Raw genomic sequence first — 16,140 nt, 5'->3', positions numbered from 1 at the left:
CAATATCGCTATCGGTAACCCAATGAGGTGCATTGTGTGATCGCAACTTTGACATTTCATTATGAAACGTTTCACAATATTCTTTTTCGCACTACAAATGGCGGGAATTCTAATTTAAAAAAAAACATCACCTTACGCCCCTTAATTCACAATGTTCTATTACTTAATTATTGTTAAATTGACTTTATAGATTAAATAAAATATGTTTACCCAAACAATTATTGAATAATAAATACTTACATAACGGATTTCGAATAAGTTCTCGGGTCCATTCTAAGGTTGTAATTAGCAAAATAGCGGGATTTGTTTTGCTTTTGCACGTATTGTGGCACGGAGTTCTTGAAAATTGAAAGAAATTTAAAAGTCAATCACTATTCAATAGTAGATCGATAACCAAGGGTGGAAAGTGACCCATTTCACCCGAAATATAACTAGTTTCAATAGTTCGAGGAAAAATGGGTAATTTCACCCGAGTTAGACACTACTTTTCATTTCGACTGTGAGGAAAGTAAAATCTACAAAAAAATGAGAATAGTAATATATTGAATTTACTTATATCCAAACTTCAACGGTACCTTTTCGACTGGCTACTTGCCACGGCCGACTATATAAAAAATCGAATTGGTCACAACCAAGGAGCTTATATACAAAACTGGAGGTTGAACGCCGAACGAGGAAGTTTGACCTTTATTACTTACCTTTTTGCAGGTGGTAGGACCTTGTGCAAGGTCCGCTCGGATTGCTACCACCATCTTGGTCGCTAATCCTGCCGTGAAGCAGCTGTGCTTGCACTGTTGTGGCGTGGAGAGTAAGACAGCCGGTGAATTACTGGCACGTGAGGTATCCCATCTTAGGCCTCTTGTTTGGCAACGCGTCTGCAATACCCCTGGTGTTGCAGGTGTTTATGGGCGGTGGTGATCTCTTACCATCAGGAGACCCACTTGCTCGTTTGCCGGTTTTTTTTTTCACGTTTCGGCATGGCCACATAGATGCACGTCGTGACAAGGAGCTTATAAACAACACTGGAGGTTGAACGCTTTACATCCGTTTGAAACAAGAAATTTGATCTTTAATACGTCTAACTTCTTCGTTCGGCGTTCAACCTACAGTTTTGTAGGTACCTATATAAATAAGCTCCTTGGTCGTGACCAACTCGATTTTTTTTATAGTCGCCGAACTGATACTAGTGGCCAGGTCGAATAGCCGTTGGAGGTTGGATATAAGTAAATTAAATTCTCATTTTTTAGGGTTTCGGAGCCAAAATGGCAAAAACGGAACCCTTATAGTTTCGCCATGTCTGTGTGTCTGTCCGTCCGCGGCTTTGCTCAGGGACTATCAATGCTAGAAAGCTGTAATTTTGCACGGATATATATGTAAACTAAGCCGACAAAATGGAAAAATTAAAAATTAAAAAAAAAAAATTTTAGGCTACTGCCCAGAGACGTAAAGTGGGGGTGATTTTTTTCCCATCCAACTTTACGAGTATAGTGTGGAGTATCGATGGATAGGTCTTTTAAAACCATTAGAGGTTTGCTAAGACGATTTTTCGATTAAGTGATTTGTTTGCGCAATATTCAACTTTAAAGTGAAAATTTTCATGAAAATCGAGCGTCCCCCCCCCTCCAAAATCTAAACAGGTGGGTGGAAAAATTTGAAAAAAATCATGATGCTAGTAAGTATATAAAACCTTCTAGGAAAACTATAACGGTTAAGTTTACTTGAGAATTATTAGTAGTTGAGTAAATAGCAGCGTAAGGTATAAAATAAACATAAACTTGGAAGATTCCGTATAAAATACGAAATCCTTAGAAAAATATTACTTATTTTTTTCGTAATGGCTACGAAACCCTATTTTGGGCGTGTCCGACACGCTCTTGGCCGGTTTTTTGTACTATTTTACTTTCCTCATAGGCGAAATGAAAAGTAATGTCTAACTCGGGTGAAATTACCCATTTCCCCTCGAACTATTGGCGCTCGAACAAAATCTCAGGTGAAATGAGTCACTTTCCACCCTTGGTTATCAATCTACTATTTATCTGTGAGAATGTGTGACCTTGGTGAATTAAGTGATGCAGAAATGATGACGGCGCCAGAAATAAAACAGGCGGCAATGGAAGTGAGCAGTAATTTGCTACCTTTAAGATCGAAAAATTCATTTATTGTCCGTTATGTAAGTATTCATTATTTATTTAAGCTCTAAGAAAAAGTAATGTATGCAACTATTCATAATCAGCCATTGAGACACTCATGCGTATCTATTATCGTGTCTCAAAGTTGCATCATAACTTTTCTCTTGCTCTTGCAGGTGGTAGGACCTTGTGCAAGGTCCGCCCGGATTGCTACCACCATCTTGCTCGCTAATCCTGCCGTGAAGCAGCAGTGCTTGCACTGTTGCGTTTCGGCGTGGAGAGTAAGACAGCCGGTGAAATTACTGGCACTTGAGGTTGGCAACGCATCTGCAATACCCCTGGTGTTGCAGGTTTTTATGGGCGGTGGTGATATCTTACCATCAGGAGACCCCCTTGCTCGTTTTCCATCCAGTCGAATAAAAAAAAACTATTTTTTTTTTTAAATCTTCCTCTACCTACCACATATTGTATGAGTAGTTAACATAAAAAATACCCACTAGTTTTTGCCCTCCAAGAATTCGTTTATAAATCCCGCTATGACTTGCCTCCATACAAAATCTCATTAAAATCTGTTCATCGGTTTAGTAGAGGTTTCAGACAGACAGTTACTTTCACGTTTATAATAATTTTAATATTAGATGGTGATAATGATGAGAACAGTCTCTAACTAAACTAAGCCACGGTCGGACATGGCGAAGCTAGATGGGTTCCTTATAGGGCTGCGGAACCCTAAGAATAAATGTACTTTACTTTTACTACGGGACATTAAAAAAAGAAGTTTAAATAAAACAGGTACATTTTATTTGAAAAAAATATGTACACAGCAAAACAAATAAATAATCTTATGTTGTATATTAGTCTATAAAACATTAATTTCATTGAAATAAAATACTATACATAACTACAGTAAGATTATGTACATAATACCATCTCGCGGGAGGCGCTATCCGACCATAATATAATAAACATTTCCCATTCAACATTAAATAGGTACATGTCGTGATCTGGTTTCACATTTCTTATTTCAAATTTAAGTGGAATCTCTAAGGTTAAAATACGATATTATAAAACAGTAAGCTATGAGATAATTCCTTGATATATAATTTATCGGACATGTTCAAAAATCACAAAGTAATTTTGCATTGATAATAATCTAACAATGACTATTGATAACAAATTACCTATCAAATGGATCCATAGTATGACATGATCTACCTATAATTAACATTAATTCTACCTAGTTCTTTTTAAACATCTTTTTTTTTATTACTCGATTGTATTTAAAAAGCATTTTAGAAATGTTTTAAAATAATCTCCCTTGCACCACAAAACAAATACTTATGAATTAAACGACACTTACAGTGATTACCTTACTTTACGTTAACTCAAAGAGGACACAAGGTTAAATAGGGATATGTGGTTATTGTGATGAGTGAGAAACTTCAGAACGGTAAACCGGCACGAAGTCGGCTGCGGTACTTTCTGTATAACTGAACATAAGTATAGTTAGTGTTGAACTTGAATAAAATTAAATTTAAGGGCGTATAATTATTTCTTCAACGCCTATTTTTAATTCTTAGTTTTGGAAGCTTTTAGTGGTTTCATTTCGAATGGAAAAAAATAAACGTTATTAAGAAACCTTTTCGCAAGAGTTGGGAGTTACCAAATCCATAAATAATAACAATTGATAAGAAAATTAGGGAGCCGGTTAGACCAATGCTCTTAATGGAAATGGTAGTGTCCCAGTCAGGACAGCAAGATGATTTTTTGTGAAATAACATCAGATTTAACAGGGTCTATCAAGAAAAAAATATCATTAGAATATCGCAAAATAAATTGTCAAATTAAATTATGTATTCTATCTGTTGCACATTGTACGAAGTCACCACAATTATAAGAAATTAACTGGCTAACCATAAATATCACTCGAGATTTAACAAATGTATAAAGTTATTAAAGCAAACAAGTAAGACAAAGTTGAAAATAATAATGTACTGTACTTATTCATTATGTAACCGAAACAATGTTGATATCGCGTCAACAAACGCCAGGCCAGTGTTATTGTCAATTACCTCGTCTATAAAATCTACATTTAATATGCTCAATATTTTGACTAGAAATCATGTTTCACTTATTACTTTCTAACAACACACATAAAAATTTACACGGTATATAATATAGCAATTTACTTTCTTATCAATTTACAGTTCACTAAAATTGTACAATACATCGATGACAGGTGTGTAGTTGTAATATTAATTATTATATTTGATATCGAGAAGAGACCTACTCACGATCACGACGATCCGACTGTGGCTTACCCTAGCGTTAGCGAGCAGTGCTGATTTACAATCGACACTGCTGCACAAAATACCTATGTTATTATTTTAATTGTAATAAATCACTTTATATCAATAATGTTAAGTAAATACCAAAAAATAGATAATTTTCATGTCAAGGAACTTTTGGCGTCCAAATTTTGTTGAATCCAACGAACTATAGGTATTCTCAAATTAAAGAATAAAGACATTAAAAAGATATTATACAATTATTAATTAATAAAGGTACGGAATGGTAGATAATCTCTGGTTAGTAATAACATTTTAGACACGTTGAAAACAAAATTTTGTACAGGTAATGTTCGTACAATCACAACATAATTTTACTAACTATTTCTACACATTGATGACATTGACTAAGTGATGTATTAAAGACGAATAATATATACTAGATTGTTAACATACAAATATATTATTACTCGGAAAGTCTAACAATTAAGTCAAAACTCCATTTGCTTTCATTTATCGGCTTTCAGTGTATCCAGTAATTCATAATTGTGATTTCATTCGATTAGGCGGACTAGTGCTCACGTTGTTTGAATTTACATGTACAGTCGAGTTCCCAAACGCTTCATCTATTTATATAGTTTAAATGCTACGTGTTGTCACAGAATATTAGCTGTGAATTAAAATCATGACTGGTTTAGAAAATTGCGAACTCGACGGTACACCGACTTCCTAATGGCAATCACGTAGATGTTAAGGTAGGTCTGGTTGTTACATTAAAAAGACAAAAGCTTGTTCTCGTGTAGGGAAAGCAGAGGAAGTGTCTGTTGTGTCGCTCCCAGTGTCATCGCGAGCTACGCAGCCTGCCGCCGTCGCCGCGCGTGCCGGCCGCGAGTTTCGGCGGCTGCTTTTTGTGCTTGTCTTTGCTCTTCGCGCGGTCTGGCTTTTTGTTCCGACGCGGTGTTTCGGCGTCGACGGCCGAGTCAGCGGGCGGCGCGACTTCCGCGGGCTCGCCTTGCTGCTCCGTCCCCGACCCCGTCGCCTCGCTCTTTTTATCCAGCTCCGCCATAGCCTCTTGAATCGCATTCTCGAGGAGGGTGTTTAGTTTTCTACTCCTGTTTTAATACATAAGGTAATAAGTATAAAAACTTCATGAGAGTCCTACGGTAGGTAACATTATTAGGCACACGGCGTAATTACGTCACGAAATCTTTGGGTTGGGTTAATTTTACATTCATTTGTTATAAAAATAATAGAACAAAAAATACAATTCATCGTGTTACTGTCTAGTCACATCATTAGTATCTCCACGCGACCATCTCAGCACGGTTAAATGCGCTGAAACCCAGGGGATCCCGCAGGCTGCCATTATGTCCCAGCGTAAACATTTCATCAATTGTATCTTCACAGTTTTTAAGAAATAACAACCGCGAAACAAGTTATCAAATACTCTTAAACATATCGGTTTAATATAGAAAAGTAATATTTTTTGCCATGATAGATGTAGCGGTGTGACAGACTGGCATGCGAGCAGGCCCCTCGTTGCTAGGGTGTGGGCGACTCACTTCCGGTGCTTGGTGCGCGCGGCGTGGTGCGCCTCGAGCCCCTCGCTGAGCGTGAGCAGACGGTCGCGCGGCAGCTCGGAGGGCGCGCGCTCGCCGAACCAGCGCACGAGCCAGCGCCCGTCGGCGCCGCGCCGCCGCAGCTTGCCCGGCCACGACGCGTACCCCTTCACGGGGCCCCACACTACGTCCCCGACTTCCAACTCCCGCGCCGCTCTCTCTGGCGCTTCTTTATCGGATCCCTCCGACCTCTTGTTATCTACCGATCGATTGTTACTTTAACTTTGGATTTTAACAGAGCCGTCACCGCGTCCGACACCCATTTAAACAGCGAGACAGTTTGAAAGCTGGTTTTATGCGCCGTGAGCAGGACCGTTTTATGATTTTATTTTTATCCTAAAATAAAATGTACCTCTGATGGTTTGTTATCGTTTCACCAACAAACGTTTAGTCGAAAGTTGGCAATACTTTATTTTTAACTATTAATCGAGCTCCAGACGCATAAAATACTTGACATAAACACATTGGAATTTGTAGATTAGATCGTTACACAATTTACAATTATTGCAAATTAATATTTTCTATTGCTAGACATCCATTAAATCCATCCATTAAAACTTTGGTCTTTTGTGCGTATAATAATAATTAATGCTTACATTTTAATAGAATTTACAAGGTCTTAAGATTACAATTTAAGTTGTGCTTCAAATGTGCGCACTCAGATAAGCATAATAACAATAAAACTTTTCCCACGCCCAAGAAGATATACAGTAATATGAAAGTGTGCTTTACTTACAATGATGAACAGATGAAATGATGATGGCTTTACAATGATGCGTTAGTAATGGGATCCCAATTTGTGAGCCAATTTTGTTACTTCGAGTGTGGTGCAATGGAAAGCGACAGAAAGCCGGGTGGGAACGTTCGAACGCTGCACATCGCTTTTTTATTCTGATTAGTTTCCAGTACACCCTTTATTAACAGCTGTATCTTGTATTAACCCAACCAAAAGAAAACCAATGACCAATATTATCGCATTATGTAGAAGCTGAAATATACCACAATACACATCAGTATGTATTATTGAAAAAAGGGTCTATAAACATATAAAGTATTCAATTTGGGGTAACTGTAGGCGTCATAGTCAATCCAAAACCAATACAAGACACAACATAGTGATAAATTTGGAATTTTGTTAGCTGTGACTAAAGCGTGAGATGGTCCCGGATTAATTAGTATTGTGGCAACGTATCGTTTCAAAGTTGTTTAGATAGCAATGGAGCCTATATATAGCCCTTTCCACACAATAATCATGAAAAATTGCGAACATCTGAATATGTGTAATTTATCGCAATTATTGACTGGATTCACATATAGCTATGGCAGAGATGTTAGATAAGGAAGAATGCGTGACAGAATATAATATGTACAGTGTGAGTCGAGTGCTAATAATAATAACACTAGTAAGTAGGTATATGACATCGATGTAATTTTTGTGCAAAAGGGCTTTATTAACATCAAAACGGAATCGAAATTTGAGTCGATAGTGTTGTCATCACACTCAAGCTGACTAGTAGAATTCCCTGTCGGACGGTACCATCCAGTTTAAATTAGCCAAGGGTCGCAAGCGTAGCGAGGAAGACTAAACATACAACCGAGAATAGTACTCACCGTTGCCAGAACCGAGACTGTGCCTGTCAAATACTTTCTGGATGGACGAGTCTGAACTGGTTCCGGATGGCGGGAAGTGCCTCGTTTGGGACTTTTCCGGGGAACCGATTACCATGTTATCGTAGTCTTCTTTTGGGAGTCCGTGGACCATGCCGTAAGTGTTGCGTATCATTTTGTCCATTCTGTATGTAGACCCGTCGCCGAAGTCGTTTTTCCTCTTGAAAGTTTGCGTGCGCTCATAGTAGTTCGAAGTGACTGGCATGAGGTGTTGCCGACTGCCAGGGTTAGTGGTCGGTTGCGGCGTCATGGTCTGGATGTAATGCATGTCAGTGGACTCTACGGGATTGTGGTTACGGTTCTGACGCATGAGCGGCAAGTTCGACATCACACCTGGAAAATGCCATTTTCTTGTTATCAATAAATACCTACGAATAAATACCATTAAAAAATAATGTAGCATTTATAAATTGTACTCTAAATTAATTTACTGTTAAAAATAAAGGATAAATAGTAAATATATACTTTGCGCGTCAGTTTCGGAGTTGAAGTCTGTTCGTGGGGCGCGCCACGAGATCTCGCGTGCCTCCGCCATATCCTGCTCGCTGCTCGATACACACTGCACCATCGCCTGAAACAACCCATCATATTACATTACATTCTATTCTAGCTTATTCATAGGTCATTCTCTAAGTTCCATATTTACCAAGCATTTAATTTTCATCTCTCCTGTTTGGAAAGTTTAATTTTCATGGTTATATCATAGCCGGGTGGAAAATTTCGTTTTCATCACTAGGGTGGAAAGTTTTTTTTTTTAATTTTTCGATTAGCCACGGAGTCGAAGATAATTGAGTTACGTCAATGTCATTTTTTTTCACGTTTTGGTATGGCCATTTAGATGCACGTCCTAACCAAGCAGCTTATATACAACACTGGAGGTCGAACGCCGAACATCCGCTTGAAACAAGAAATTTGATCTTCATATTACGTCACGAACATATTCCATCTCTTTCTTTAGTTAGGTTAAGAAAGAGATGGAATATATAAATAAGTAATAAAAGTCAAACTTCTTCGTTCGGCGTTCAACCTCCAGTTTTGTATATAAGCTCCTTGGTCGTGATCAACTCGTTTATTTTTATACTCGGCCGTGGCAAGTGGCCAGGTCGAAAAGGTACCGTTGGAGGTTGGATATAAGTAAATTCAATTTATTATTATTCTAATTTTTTTTTGTAGTATTTTACTTTCGAAGTCGAAATGAAAAGTAGTGTCTCTAACTCGGGTGAAATTACCCATTCGAACTATTGAAATACCTCTGGTGAAATGGGTTACTTTCCACCCTTGGTTATCAATCTACTATTTCAACTTTCATACTCGGACAGTGAGGCAAATCATACCTAACAATACGGAGGAAAAGTATACATTCTTACCAAGGGCAGAAATAAATAAAAAAAGTAAAGGCATTGGATGTCACTGGAACACACACGTCAGCTTATTTATACATATATGATGGTATAATTATTGAGTTTTTTACTTAATTAGTCATAATTACAAATTTTATAATGCTATTCAAGGTATAGGACATGTGGTTGGACTAACTTAAGCTAATTTATAATAAATTATTAATGGTATAAGATGATGACACTTATGATGAAAAAACTGTGGTTAAAGGTGTTAAATTACAGCCTCTACTAGTCATATCAAATCATTGTTTCTTGCTGAACTACCAACTAAATTTTTGCCACTCCACCAAATACAACTTACCTTAATTCTTTAGATATACGTAGGTATATATAGACTTATAACACAAAAATTTAAAAATTCTTAAAAAAAACTGTAGGTAAATTACAATGGTATAAATCCATACAGCCTATCTCCATACAGTGTAATTCCTTGGTTCAATTTGGTAACTTACTAATTTTATAAATAAATTGATTTAAATACCAACTTTATCTACTTTGACCATTTAAAAATTTGTTAAAAATAATTATAAAAGTCTAAGTAGGTATTGAAATATTTACAACGACCACATGGACCTTCGACATTTGTAAAAAAAAAACATGACGTTATCGTTTATGAATTGGACTATTTTTTCTATTGATTTTAGTTAATAATTTGTTCTCACTTAGATATTTTTATTTATATAGTTTTTCTTTCCTTGTAGTCGAAATGAAAAACAGATTGTTTAACTCGGGAAAAACACCAATATCATATCACACTCGAATTATTGGCACCCTCACTATGATCGGGTTCCAACTTACTTACGTGTCATATTGGTTATTTTCCTTGTTGAACAATCTACAATGTATTTCCAAACTCAAATAATTAATCAGCTTGCAGTAATTAGTCCCACTAATATTATAAATGTGAAGATTTGTTTGTTTGTTACTTCATCACGTCTAAACCATTGAATCAATTTAAATGAAATTCGTTACCTATACAGATAGAGTCCCGGAGAAGGACATAGGATAGTTTTATCCCGGAAAATAGTTCCCGCGGGATAGCGATAAACGAATTCTACGCGGACGGAGTGGCGGGTAGCGGCTAGTTAAAAAATAAAAATTACTTACCGAAGAGCTGGCATCTGCGGGTTCAGGCGACTTGGTGGTGGTATCAGCGAGTGTTCCTTTGTAGACTTGCGGGCTGGCGGCCGGCTCGAGCGCGCCCAGCGGGCTGTGCGTGGTGGTGTCGGGCGGGCTGCAGCCGCCCGCGCCCCCGCCGCCGCCCCGCCGCCGCCCCCCGCCGCCGCCGCCGCCGCCCGGCGACTTGCCGCGCTGCTGGTTCAACAACGTTTGTGTCGACACTGAGTGTCGCACGTGGTTGAAAGACCCCATCGGACTAAAGTCGCTCATGAACTTGGCGTATCCTTCCGTATCCGTATCCGCTTTGACCTCGTTGTCGTGCTGATTGAACTTATCGTCCTTCTCTCCCTGATCCGGCGGCATTTCGATAAAGTTCCGCTTCTGAATCTGCTTGTGAGCGAGAAGAACGTTCGGATCGATGCTCAGCCGCGAGTTGGCGCCCGGCAGGTTCGCGGCCAACGACGAATGCGTGTTGTGCGAGTTTGACACGAGAGTCGTCTGCTGCTGAACGATCGTCGTGTTCTGTTGGACGAAGGTCGAATTGGTCCTGTTCGTCGAAGCGATCGACACCTGCTTAGGCGACAGCGGCACCATTAGGGTCTGACCCAACTGGTTGGTCTGTATGAACTCCTGCGCTTGGACGTTGCTCGATCGGACTTGGTGAGGGCTCGTGTTGAAGGTGACGTTCGTCGGGCTCAAGTTGGCGAGAAGCGGGCTGAGTTGACCGTTGAAATTGGGGCTGTTCATCATGACCTGGCTGCCGGGTGAGAGGAACTGCGCGCCGGGGCTGTGCTGCGACTGTATGATCTTGCCTTGCTGGTTCTGCGCGCGCAGCACGACGCCGCCGTTAGCGCCCGCGAACACGCCGCCGCTCTGAACGGGCGTCAACACGTTCTGCCCGTTCACAGTCTGCAGCTGAAGCTGCATCGGCATGCCGTTGGAATTGTCTTGTATTATCGCCGTCCCGTCCGCCGTCATGACCATCCCGCCGAGATTTGGCACTATGAACTGTTGGAAGGCGGGGAAATTGGGCATAACACCGCTAGCGTTATTGATCAAATTTACCGGTTGCAACAGATTGATCTGCTGCGATGGCGAAGTGTTGGCGATAATCTGCTGAGATGTGAAGTTGTTCGAGTTGCTTTGTCCGTTCATGACTATGTGCGCCGGGGTTCCAGATTTCCCTGGTACTATCGTCAACGCTTGCAGCATCGGCCCCGGAGATATATTATTATTCGGTGACAGTTGAAACCCTCGTGGCGAGAATTGCGGACTGGAACTGGGCTGCGGAGACGAATGGTGTACCATAATATTATTGGAGTTCTGTTGGGGCGCTGTAATTTGTAAAACGTTTGTCATATTCGTATTAGAAGACTTCTTTTTCTTGTTTCTTTTCTTTAAACTCTCAGGTGAGAGCATAGCGACTCCTTGCATGAAGTGACCATTCTTGTCATCAATTTGTCGCGGACTCTCATTGATGGCCTGTCCAGGTACAAGCCCGCCCGTTACTAGTTGAGGAAGCATCGTGTTCGGCTGTACGACTTGTCCGTCCACAGCCACCATTGAAGGTTGTATGACGAAGGGCGTCGGCAGCGTGTTGACGACGACGGTGGGCTGCGCGCCGCCGGCGTTCGCCGCCTGCGCCACCGACGCCGTCACGCTGCTCCCGGAGCCCGACCCTTGAATTGGTGAAGCCGCTGTTGTTGTTTTCGGCGGTGGCGGCAACATTTGATTATTAGAAACGATTATTTGGCCAGTCGATGATATCAAAATTTGACCAGGCGTAGTGGGTGGACACGGCCTCCTATTCATTTGTGGGATAATCGATGTCAAGGTGTTGCTAGTTTCCGGTTTTGCGGGTACGTTTCCGATAACGTTTTGAACCATTTCCAACGGTGACTTGGATATCATATTTTGGGCTGTAGTCCCGGCTATATGCAAAGGATAACTTGTAGGTAAGTTAACTGAATTTATAAATGGGTCGGGCTGATTATTCGGTATCGCATAAGTCGTAGCCATGTTGACACTAGGAGGCGGAGGCGGTCTTATGAAGTTAACTTGGGAGGCGTTGATCGACGTTGTAGCAGTATTAGCTTTGCCGGCCAGCACCGAAGTCACCGTGTCTCTCGTGACCGAGAAGCCGCTTGCCATAGTCGTGACAAAAGTCTGTAAATAACTGGACTGTATCAGCGAGTGCGGCGGCCCGCCGCCCAGATGCGGAGGAGGACAGTATCCCGGCATAGAGTTCTCCACTCTCCTCTTGTTTTCTACCCTAAAGAGGCCTTGAGGCAATTTCAACCCGGGTTTAACTCCGACCATTGATATGTTGTCTACTTCCATCAGATTTTTATTGACGTTGTGATTAGATATGAAATGCATCATCTGCGTGCCTGTGATGGATTGAGGGGTGGGAGGGCCGGGGGAATGATATTGGTAGGCCGGAGTGGCAGCGGGCGTGGCGGGGCTGCTGCGGTCGCGGTAGGAGCCGGGGCCGGGGCCGGGGCAGGCGGCGGCCGCGCCGAACTGCGAGCCGTTGCTGCTGCTACTGTGGTGGCTGTGCGGCGTGTCCGTGTTGCGCGAGCTGTTGGACGACGTGGGCGACGGCTCGGGCAGCTGCAGCTTCTCCGACGGAGAGACGTTGCTGGTGCTGACCGTCCCGGCTTGTATGGGACCGCAGTTGTCGTGCATAGGACTTCTTTCCATGAACGTAGACGACGTCACGGGATTATCATCGAAGCTGTGATTGGGGCTGGGCGCGAGACGACCGTCCTGACGGTTTCCGTCCAATTCCATTTTGTACACGTTGTGTTTCATGTACTTCGCTCTCATTTGATTTTCGGAAAAGTCGGAATTGTTACCTTTATATAAGACGTTGCATCCCTTGCAGCATTGTGAATTGTCTTGTCCTTTGTCAGATAGCACGCTACTATCTGGCATATTATTAGGGGAAGGCGATGGATTTGGCACCATATTACTTCTATATACATTCGTCATATCACATGATTTACTCAAAACTTTACAGGATTTGTCCTGTTGGTTGTTTCCACCGTAGCAATTATTAGTGTTGTCATACTGATTACCGTCGAAGGATGAGTTGATTCCTACTTGTCTGGATATCGTATTGTTCAATAATACCGTTTGTTGGGCTAAATAACCGTTCGGATCGTCCATAAAGGAGGGTACATTGTTACTGGCCATATCTTCACACGCTTTTCCTTTCATGTCCTGGACTAGTCGCATGCCATTATTGAAAGTAATCATTTTATTTTCCGTTGTATTATTTTTCTTTTTAGAGCCTTTGTTATTATTTTTCATCTTCTTTTTGTTTACATCAGCAGTGGGCCATTGTTGGCCCATTATATTATAATGCTGGGGCAGCGGTGGAACGCGGGGACACATCGCTTGGCTAATACTATGATCATTATTTACAAAACTATTTTTGACAGTAGAGGTGTCTTCTGATATGTTAAGGTTTGAATCATCGTAATCTACGTTGTCTAGTTTAGGTTTAGGACTTGGACTCGTCATTGGGTGCGGGGTAGTGTCGGCTCTCTTGACCTGCCAGGGCGGTGTTTTAGCAGGATTCGTCTTGACGACCGCACCATTCTGTATCACTAGCTGCCCTTGCGGAACATATTGGTTTTGTCCTTGAGCTTTGTTCTGAACACTTTCCGCCAGTTGTGTTCTATATCCCTTCATAGCCATTTCTATTTGTTTTTGATTCTGTTGTATGAACAATTGCTGCTGTTCATTTATCTTTTGCATTACCTCAGGTGTTAATGGCTGATTCAATCCGCAGAATATTTGCGATTCGTCTTCTTTCGCTGTCGTCTTCGTTTGCTGTATATTTTGTTGCGGGATGACTTTTTTCACTTCTTTTTGTTCTTGTTCTACAACGTTTTGTTGCATCATACCCATTACGTTTTTATTATTAAAGTTCGGATGTTTGTTGTACCCTGTATTGACGCCGATTATTTGACCATTTGTTCCTAAAACTGGCATACCGACATTGAGAGCGTTATGCACGTTGTTAGATTGATTTTGTTTTTGTCCGGTGTCCAACGTTTCTTGTTGCGTTATCCAGCCGCTATTGACGGTGAGGTAGTGGGAACTTCTTTGTACGTGGGATTCTGGTTTGACGTCATTATCTTGCGGAATAGGGTTTGGCAGGTTATGTTGTGCGGGCGCAAAAGGCAGGCCGGGCAAGCCGGCGCGGCCGGCTGCAGCCCCGGGCGACACGATCCGATTGTGCTCATTGTCTTGCGGCTGAAATGTGAAATTGAACTATTTGTAAAATTGACATTGAACACAATATCCAACATGAACTGAACGGGAATATTACACCTTAGAATTAGTAAAAAAGACCATCATCCCTTCCGATGTTAATTAACTAAAGTAAACAAAACCCTAGAGGCGCGCCGTTGTTTGGTTACAATTGGCCTTTTAGGTATCAGGTTGCCACAAACACGAGCTCAAATTATAATCTTATAAAATCATTGCCTCGCCGAGGACAACGTTGAATCGGACAAAATATTCATAATAAATAGTTAACTCTGGCAACGGGGTCGCCTCTTATTACGGCTATGAATAGTTAATAGCAGCGTGGAGTGCATACTTTGAACTCTGCGAGAGGTCGCTCCCTCTGTACCATGAGCTGAGAAGCGCTCATGTTCGCGGTGAAACCTTGACGCTTCTTCATCTTTTTCTTTAACACCGGCAGGTCCACACCTAAATCTGAAATACAATAAATAGATACATTACATCACAGATAAAATAAGAACTACGAAAAACATATTAAAGGACCGTGTCTATTTACTTGTCATATCAATATTTACTTGTACTTGTCACAAGCAGACTGAGTAACAATAGTTTCGAACAATAATCCTCGTTTGTTCACTACATGTCATAAATTGTACCTACTATTATTTTATTATGAAAAACAATAACAATGCATTCAAGACAATAAAAATATTCCATTATGAAAATATGAATCGTATATGCAGATATAAAAGATAGCTAAGAACAAAGAGTTGTCGCAATGACGTTATTGAGAAGCGGATCCGACCTTGTGACTTTGTCTCGCTCTCTAGACGCGCTGGATAATCGAAAAGAAATGCAGTGCTTGAGACTTCATAAACATTTACATACCACGTAGTAAATTGATACATGGACAATACATTTATTGAAGTTATTCTGTAATAATTCTACGTAATTATAAAGAAGAGTACCTATTCACATTTAAAGACGATTTTGAGCTTTACCCGTAGTCAAAATTTGTAATTTAACAAAAACCTTAAAACGCCTGAAGTTTTATAATATAAGCAGGAAAGATATTCAATGATCTCAATTGAAAAGATAAAAATCCCGATAAGGGATTTATTTCCGTAGGAAAAAGCAAGCGCCCCAGATTGTAGATGGGGCAAATGGAAAATAAGCGGTTCCACAACAAATCGGAAGAGAAGAGAGCATCCGATGATCGACCCATTTGTATATTAACGCAACAAGAATTGGCTTTATGACTCCAAATCACAATATCATCGAGTTCAACCTTTTCGGCCGTACATTGTATTAAGATTACATAGCAGATATTGGATAGCGGGCACGAAGATTGGGTAGGTTACCACCTCGCGCCTCGTCAGAAATAATTTGATACATCGTTACGATACATCACTCAAGATAGTCTGCTCACACCGAAGTTTAAAGTGTATTCTACTTGTAATTAGATAGTACTTTATAATTAGAAAGCGAGCCGAATATAATACCGTTATCTATTTGCACATTATCTGGCAGATTTGCAATTAAAATACGGGTTGTGGGCGGGCGTGCGGGCGAGCGAGCTGAGCGGGCTCGCTCGCAGGCCGGGTGGCGCGAGGCGCCGGAGGGTGGCGCGACTCGTCAGATCAATAGTCGGCGGGGT

The 16,140-nt window shown here is 41.0% G+C and overlaps 1 protein-coding gene across 3 annotated transcripts in view; it reads right to left on the bottom strand.

Moving 5' to 3' along the window:
- Nucleotides 1–2,907: 2,907 nt before the first annotated feature.
- Nucleotides 2,908–16,140, bottom strand: part of sba (six-banded) — a 54,971-nt gene continuing 41,738 nt past the window's right edge. The window contains exons 4-9 of one of the 3 annotated variants that reach the window (XM_074086982.1): nucleotides 14,839–14,957; nucleotides 10,212–14,489; nucleotides 8,170–8,275; nucleotides 7,648–8,037; nucleotides 5,980–6,235; nucleotides 2,908–5,529 (exon numbers count right to left, since the gene is read on the bottom strand). In XM_074086982.1, coding sequence (XP_073943083.1) covers nucleotides 5,259–5,529; nucleotides 5,980–6,235; nucleotides 7,648–8,037; nucleotides 8,170–8,275; nucleotides 10,212–14,489; nucleotides 14,839–14,957 — 5,420 coding nt within the window. In that variant the 3' untranslated portion in view covers nucleotides 2,908–5,258. The other 2 variants (XM_074086983.1, XM_074086984.1) reach the window with 2 other exon arrangements.

The sequence above is a fragment of the Choristoneura fumiferana genome, chromosome 4 (genome assembly GCF_025370935.1).
Source record: "Choristoneura fumiferana chromosome 4, NRCan_CFum_1, whole genome shotgun sequence".
NCBI lineage: Eukaryota > Metazoa > Arthropoda > Insecta > Lepidoptera > Tortricidae > Choristoneura > Choristoneura fumiferana.
Note: the sequence above shows the minus strand (reverse complement) of the source record. Positions and strands in the feature narration are given on the sequence as shown.